Raw genomic sequence first — 8,944 nt, 5'->3', positions numbered from 1 at the left:
GTATTGGTCGTAGAAAAATTGTAAAAAAAGGATTTTGCTTGTGATTCTAAAAGATGCAATTTTGATATGTACGGTGTTTTAATTAAATGCATATTTTTCGAGTTACTCTCAAAAAACCCTATAAAAAATGTCGATTTTTTCGTCGAAAAACTTGTACTTTTAACCACGAATAACTCGAAAAATATTAGTTTTACAAAAACGTGAAGAACATTTTTTTCTTAGAATTTCTTATTCCATCAATTTCCATGATTAAATGTAATGAAAAATTCCCACCACCGAGATGGGGTGGCACCCACCCCCAAGGTTTTAGCGTACAGCTGCATGATATATAGAATGATCGTTGGGCTATTCCCTACCTTCTGTGAAAATTTCATGTAATTCCATGTTGGACGAAAAAATGGCGAGCCAAAATGTTTTATTTCCTGGCCTAATTGAAATTGTTATGGGTCGAGTAATAACTGGGTGCTTTGATAAGTATGACAAACATTATAGTCCAGGGAAATATGGATCTTCTCAGGACACTGAATTATCCAGGTAGGTGCCAACTTTTTTAGTTATTGTAGACTTATAGGAAGAAAACCTACCTGCTTCCTCCCTAGAGTTCGGGGCCGTTTTGTAATTATTAACAAATTAGTGCAAAAAACGAGATTTTTGCACCCTATTAAAAATCTAAATAGTTAACATAAAATCAAAAAATTTGATGTTTTAGAACATTGAAAAAGCTTCAAAATTTTCCACCATCTGGAGAGGTTCGTTGCGTAAAAACGATTTGAGGTACACAAACCGTTGGACGTCGTTGAGGTCCCGGTTGTTGAAGATGAGAGTCTCGAAGAGCTGATAGAATGCACTCCATTCTGAGAATGATCCAGAGAAGGTTTGGATTCTGATTTCTGTAAGAGAAACTCTAGCACTAGCTAGACGTGGAGAAGTGGAACTGGGCTGGTGTGCATACATTGCTGGTGAAGCGCCTCCATTCTATGTTGAAAACCTGCCAGAGTTGAGAAGTATTTTTCTTCGACTTTTTCCCTATCGCGTTCTTCTGTGCCTGTTTCGTCCAGTTCCTCAATCTGGTCCATAATATCATCATACTTGTCACACAATTATTTAGTTTAGTATGATGGAGTTGGAATTTCAAAAGATCCGTCTCTTGTTCAGATTTAAGCTTCAACCAATTCGAGATGCGAGAGATCTTTGACTTAAGCGGTGTACGTTGTTTCTTCAATTCATCCATTGATGATAGAGGTGTATCGTAAGCTTTAGAGATAATAAAAGTTCTGAGAGAATACACGAGACATAAAAATTTGAGAGTCTAAAACACAGTTTAACGTTCTGCGAGAATATACGAGAAATAAAAACTTAAGAGTCTAAAACTCAATTTAGTTAACCCTGTATAATAACTAAGAGTCTCGGAAAATATTGTCCCAACTTTAATCGCCCGGTATGAGTCCAGCGCAATATAAACTCGTCCGGTATACCAAAACTTTGAGTCCAAACTTTTTAATTTTGAAGAGTCCTCGATAAGACCGGCGAAACATAAATCGCCCGATGCGTAGCGAAAATAATAGCGCGAAGTTTTGTCTACAATGACGCGAGAGTAAGAGAAAAGATTTGTAACGATCTTACCAAAAAGTCCTGTTCATTTGCACTACTTGTTTGAAGCACTTATCACTTTGTTGAGGTTGTTTAATTTAAACAAGAAGAGAATTGATTTATAAAGATAAATCAGAGTAGAAATTGCGATAAATCCAATATGCAGGTCGAAGAACCAGAAATGGTGGGAGGACATTTATTACCAAACTTTCCAGCTTTTTAAGAGGAGTGCTCCAGTCACAATTGGTCCAAAATATTTATTAAGGATCACTGAAACAATAATAACACAATTAGAGAGAATTCCTTCGATATTTTATTTATTAAGTGTACTGTTAATAAGGGCAGATTCGAACATTGACAAATTATCGCAATTCTAAATACAAAGAGATTTATACAAACATTAATTATATTTGTAGTTCTTTGAGGGTGTAAAGATACAGAGGGTTGAGCAAAAACAATGTAATATTATACGAATAACACAAAAGACCGGTACATTTCAAACCACGTAAATTTGCACCAAAAGAAGCGCGAAAAAAAAAACACTTGTCTACTAGGCGAGGCCTACTTGCAGACTGCCGCAATTTCGAGGTTTCACTACGAAGGGAATGCGGGCGATATATCGGCAGAAAAAACTAGTCTTAACAAAAAATAAAGGTTCACATTAGGGGAACGATACTAGTTTTGGAACGCAAATACATTTAAAATTCTTATACAAGTTTTCAAATATAATAGTTGGATATATTTAGAATGAAATAAAATAAGTTGATTTTACAACAGTCTCTGCCTTTTCCCTCCAAAACCACCTCGATTAACCCCTCCATCTCCATTCTCCATCTGCAGTTTTAAGTTAAATTTTTTCTCTATGTAATGATTTATTGACAGCGTTGATGCGTTCTAAAATTGTTGCCCAAAACTCATTCATTACGAATGTTTCTTTTTTTGATATTTCTTTCAACAAACACTTGGCCTCTTGAACTATATCATCCTTTTGATTAGTGTTTCAGCAAGAGAATGCACAGCAGATTTAAAGGCGTTGTAACCTTAAAGACCTCTTTTTGCGTCAGCCCTTGCACTCCATCTAATGCCGCTTGTTCTTTTACTGGCAAATTGCATCGCTTAGTGACGAGTTTCATTTAAGCATTTGATTATAACTTTCCAACGGTGGGTAGAGGCTGAAAAAAAGTTGTACACGGACTGAACAAACCCAAAATACTATATTGCTCCAACGAAACTTTCAGCAGCACTTACTGAAACTAAAATAAAGGGAGTATGAGGCAAAAGAAGTGTAAACTGCAAGTTTGTTAATCTTAGATAAATGAGTCTGTACGCGCCACTCACCCCCAATTTTAATTTGAGTCAGAGCGCATCGTGGATGCGTGCGATCATCACCCCGACTGAGGGGAAAGACCAGTACTCATTCGTCTTCAGGGTAGTACACTACATACAATTTTGTCACTATAGCAATAAATACATTAGCATTTATAGTGTTTTTCAATAATTATTCAGTAAATACAGAACACTTCAAGCGTCAGCTACAATTTTGGTCCTTCGTAATAAACCAGATCTACAGTTCAATTAATAATAATAAGATTAGTTCTTTTAAAAGCATTGTGTTTCGTGGAAGTGACGCCAAGCCAAGAAAAAGCGCGCGCTCTAGACCCAGTCATCAAACGATTCATCATTCATCTGCATAGTAGGATTCTTCGATTCTTCAACTGGCCGATTGCAACTACCACATCGAGGCGAGAACAGACAAAGATTCTCTGGTCAGGTACCAATTATACAAATACTCAGAGCTAATATAATCCTTATTTACCGTTTTCCTATACCGTTTTTCAATTATTCAATGAAAGCAATTTAAAGACATTTTAACATGTTTTAATTTTAATTCAATTACATATTTCATTTTATTCATCTTACTCTATACTTATCTATTAAATAATATAAAAATAATTACACAATATTATTATATCGCATATTTATCTAGTACAGTCATATTTAGTATTCGGTTTTATTTTAGTTAAATTCTATTTGCACTTTTAAATAAAACTTGTTGTTTTTTTTTGTTAATAAATAAAATGGAACATTTAAAAACATTACGTGTCAAGCGAGGTAGCTTAGAAGCGCGACTAGCAAATTTTCAGATATACGTAGAAAAATGCATGACATAAATCGATTCAATAGACGATAGAGTCTTAAAAAACAGACTTTCGGATATTGAAAGCCTACTCGCGGAATTTTCGGAGCTTCAGGTAGGCATTGAATGCTCGGTGAAAGAAGAAGACTTACAAGGCGAGTATGACAAGCGCAAGGCATTTGAAAACGACTTTTATTCAATTATTTCAAAAGCGCAAGGTCTTGCCAAGGAAAATAGTACAGATAATGTAGGTTCAGCTTCAGTTTCCAATCCAGAAAATAGCAGATTCCCTAGCTCATCAGAAGTACGATTACCGGCCCTAAATCTGCCAATATATTCAGGAGAGGCAGGTGAATGGCTCCAGTTTCGCGATAGCTTTGATAGCTTGATAAATAGCAACCTTTCCATTAGTAATGTACAGAAATTTCACTACCTAAAGAGAGCTTTGAAGGGTGAAGCATTTGAAGTTATCGCCAATATCCAGGTCACACATGACAATTTTCCGATAGCTTGGGATTTATTGTGTGACCAATATACTGACAAGAGGGCATTGTTGCATGTACATACCAAGGCCTTATTCGATATTCATCCTGTAAAAAAGGAATCTTCAAAGAGTTTAAGCCACTTGGTAGATCATGTGAGGATGCACTTAAGGTCTTTAAAGTCATTAGGACAGCCCACAGAATCATGGGATACTTTAATTATATATTTGGTGTTCACTAAACTTGATCCAGTGACAATTAGAGAATGGGAATCAAATGATTTCATGAATGATACTCCTAAGTTGAAAGCTGTTCTCACATTTTTGAAACAAAAGGCAAAAATGCTCAAAAGAATGGAGGAAAAACCTACAGAGGCAACTTCAAGCCAAAACGTAAAGGGACAAACTTCTAAACTACCAGCAGAGTCTAGTAATAGATCTAATTCTCATGTTCAGAGAAGTTATCACATCTCAAATCGTACTTGTGCATCATGCGATGCTCCAAATCATAAAATTTATACATGTACAAAGTTTCTAAGGTTGTCTATGCCTGAACGAACCGATTTAGTCAAAAAATCCAATTTGTGCATTAACTGTCTAAATCGGGGGCATCAAGTTAACAATTGTAACTTTGGTCATTGCAAAAATTGTAATGTTAAACATCATTCTCTGTTGCACATTTCCGAACCTTCCACATCTAACACCAATGCGCAACAGTCTCTATTTACATTTAATTTAAGTTCAAAACAGGTACTTGTATCCACTGTCTTGTTAGAGGTAGTTGATTCAAAGGGAAATCGTCATGATTGCAGAGCACTTTTAGATCCAGGGAGCCAGTCTAATTTCATTAGTTCACATTTATGCCATAAACTTGCACTACCAAGAAAGCCTACAAATATTACGATTTCAGGGGCATTCAAGGTGGAATCCAAAATTCAGGCTGTTTGTCAAATTCAAATTGTGTCTAAAAACACTCCATTTACTGCTCCTTTAGTCTGTTTGGTAGCTCCAGAAATATGCGATGTTGTACCCGAAGCTCCTATTGATCCAGTATCTCTTTCGATACCTACATGTCATAAATTAGCAGATCCTGATTTTCACATTCCCAAACAAATTGATCTTCTCATAGGTGCTGAGTTGTTTTGGGAAACATTATGCATAGGACAGATTCGTCTTCAGGTCCGTTTCTTCATAAAACTAAGTTCGGTTGTATAGTTAGTGGTCCACTTTCAAAGCCTCCTCTTCTTTCAGACCGATCCAGTTCTTCTCCAAGTTATGCACAAAACTTAAACATACAAAGTCAGCTTGCTCGCTTTTGGGAAATAGAGGAGTGTTCTGACTTAATTCAGTCTCCAGAAGAGAAATCTTGTGAAGACATGTTTACTTCTACACACTACAGAGACAATGAAGGTCGCTTCGTGGTCTCAATACCCTTGAAAGAACCTATTTCTAGACTAGGTGACTCAAGATCTATTGCACTTAAAGGTTTCATGGTCTAGAACGTAAACTTCAGCGGAATGCACAGCTTCGAGAATTATACACTTCATTCATGAGAGAGTATAAAGAGTTAGGGCACATGTCCAAGGTAGACCCGTCGAATAATACAACACAGTTCTTTTTGCCACATCATGGCGTATTGAAGGCAGATTCACTTACAACCAAATTACGGGTTGTATTCGATGGTTCTTGTTCTTCATCTTGTTCTTCCTTAAATGATATACAAATGGTAGGACCAACCATTCAAAATTATCTCTTTCACATCTTACTTCGTTTCAGGCAACATACATATGTCGTTTCAGCTGATATATGCAAAATGTATCGGCAAGTTTCAATTCATCCTCCACAAAGAAATCTTCAACAAATTCTGTGGAGAGAAAAACCTTCAGATCCTCTTTTGGAATTTCAATTAAATACGGTTACGTATGGCACATCTTCAGCGTCATATCTAGCCATAAGATCCATTTTTCAATTGGCTTTAGAAAATATGAATTCATATCCAGTCCCGTCCAAGGTCATCCAAAACGACTTCTATGTAGACGATCTACTCACAGGCTCTGATTCATTAACAGACCTGTCCAATATTTGCAAAGATGTATCTTTAATCCTCAAACAAGGTTGTTTTGAATTACGGAAGTGGATATCTAACGAACCTCAAGCCCTTAAACATATTTCAGATTCCAATGTGCAATTACACACATTGAACTTAGGTTCCAAGGAAAATACAAAAACATTGGGCATATTTTGGTCATCTTCGTCAGATGTCCTAACCTACAATTCAGAGGTGTTATTAGGCAACTCTTCCAAAACCGTTACAAAACGCCTAATTTTATCCAGTGTCTCACAGATCTTTGATCCATTAGGTTTACTAAGTCCTTGTGTCATAATAGCAAAAATTCTTCTTCAAAAACTATGGACGGAACGGTTATCTTGGGATGAGTCCGTCCCAGCATATATCCACACAGTGTGGGTAAATCTTCGTGATGAGCTCAATCATATTAATACCTTTACGATTCCTAGACATATAAGATGTAACAACCCTGTTGTAACTGAACTCCACACTTTTTGCGATGCAAGTGAGAAGGCTTATGGTGCCTGCGCATACATTCGCACAATTGACATTCAAGGCAATGTTCATGTTCATCTACTTTGTGCCAAATCCAAGGTGAGTCCAATCAAGGCTCTTACAATTCCTCGATTGGAATTGTACGGTGCTCTTGTAGCCGCCAAATTTTCCATCATATTCAGAGGGCGCTCACCATATCTTTCAGTGGCATATTTCATTGGACGGATTCTACAATAGTCTTGGGCTGGATAAACATATCCTCTTCTTCACTAAAAACATTTGTTGCAAACAGGATATCTGAAATTCAGAGCAAAACTTCATGTGAAAATTGGTACCACGTCAATTCATCTTCGAACCCTGCAGATCTATTGTCACGAGGTGTCACTCCAACTTCATTATTTGCATCTTCTTTATGGTGGCATGGTCCAGACTGGCTTTCTCTTCCCTCAGTGAATTGGCCCATTGCTTCCGTTTTCAAGGAAACGGAACTTCCTGAAATAAAAACCCCTCAAGTGCTACAAACTACAATAAGAGGTACTGCAATAATAGATATTGAACGATTTTCAAATTTCTCAAGACTTCATCGCTCTATGGCATTTTGTTTACGTTTTATTCATAACCTCAAACCAGGTAACGATAAGTGCCATGGGCCATTGAGCAGTGAAGAACTGTCAAATGCGTTGAACATTCCTTCAAAGATAATTCAAGCTGAATATTTCAGTTCAGAAATAAAATTGTTGAGAGAATCATGCCCAATAAAAAAGGGCACTCTTAAGTTTCTTTCGCCGTTTTTGGACGACATGGGTATTTTGCGAGTTGGAGGTAGACTCAAACATGCCTCATGGTCATTCGAAAAACGCCATCCTATTCTACTTCCCAAAGATTCGCATTTTACAAAATTACTTTTCATTGATGAACATAAAAGGCTTCTTCATTCAGGTCCCAACCATTTACTTTCTTCTGTTAGGGACAGGTTTTGGCCCATTTCCGGCCGCAACATTGCTCGCAAAACAGTGCATAGTTGCATAACATGTTTCAGAGCAAAACCCTCTTTTCAAACCCCTATAATGGGTGATCTTCCCAAGGAGCGGGTTACCGAAACGTTTCCCTTCCATTCAACTGGCGTGGATTACGCTGGGCCCTTTCTCCTAAAGGATAGGAAGGGTCGGGGGTGCAAGACGTTTAAGGCTTGGGTTTGCCTCTTTATATGCCTTACAACCAAGGCTATTCATCTGGAGATAGCCACAAGTCTTACTTCCGAAGCATTCGTTGCCTGCCTCAAGCGCTTTATAGCTAGAAGGGGCCGGCCCTTGCAATTATTTTCGGATAATGGCACTAATTTCACAGGAGCCAAGAGTGAGTTGGATGCAATTTCAAATTTTTTACTCAATAATGAGGCTGAGCTAGCTTCATTCTGCGCTAACGATCAAATAGTTTGGAAATTCATTCCGGCAAATTCCCCACCTTTCGGGGGAATTTGGGAGGCGGGCGTAAAATCAATGAAAGTGCATTTACGCCGAACAATGAAAAACAACATACTCACTTTTGAGGAGTTTCAAACACTTTTAATTCAAGTAGAGTCAGTATTAAATTCCCGACCACTCTCACCTCTTAGCTCCAATCCCAATGGTTTAAATCCCATTACACCAGCTCATTTTATCATCGGCAGACCATTCACTGCATTGCCTGAACCAGACCTGACGGACGTATCTACAAACCGATTGTCTCGTTATCAACATCTTCAGATGATGCACCAGCACCTATGGCATCGCTGGTCCAAAGAATACATGGGAGAGTTGCAGCAACGTCAGAAATGGTTTTCTGACCCTTCACCTAACATACAAATGGGACAATTAGTTTTAATCAAGGACATGCAGTTTCCACCTCTGTGTTGGCCATTAGGCCGTGTGACTGCCATTCATCCAGGACAAGATGGTGTGACTCGCGTAGTGTCAGTGAAAACAGCTCGCGGCGAATACAAACGCGCGGTTAAGAACATTTCACCACTACCGAACATTTAAGCTTTACTTATATTGAAGACTTTTCGTTATTTTCACTACCGAACATTTAAGTTTTCACTTATATTGAACACTTTGCGTTATTCTCATAACCATTTTTTTTTATCTCATTTATGTATTTTATCTTATTTATATGTATTTCCTTCATTCATTTG

The 8,944-nt window shown here is 37.5% G+C and overlaps 1 protein-coding gene across 1 annotated transcript; it reads left to right on the top strand.

The window, feature by feature from the left end:
- Positions 1–397: 397 nt before the first annotated feature.
- On the top strand, positions 398–5,423 carry LOC126891011 (uncharacterized). Its single transcript, XM_050660191.1, has 2 exons — positions 398–534; positions 3,797–5,423. Exons 1-2 carry the CDS (start codon positions 398–400, stop codon positions 5,421–5,423), a joined length of 1,764 nt encoding a protein of 587 aa, XP_050516148.1.
- Positions 5,424–8,944: the final 3,521 nt, after the last annotated feature.

Source organism: Diabrotica virgifera, chromosome 9 (assembly GCF_917563875.1).
Source record: "Diabrotica virgifera virgifera chromosome 9, PGI_DIABVI_V3a".
Taxonomy (NCBI): Eukaryota; Metazoa; Arthropoda; class Insecta; order Coleoptera; family Chrysomelidae; genus Diabrotica; species Diabrotica virgifera.
The sequence above is the reverse complement of the archived record's forward strand: the minus strand, read 5'-3'. Positions and strand labels throughout refer to the sequence as shown.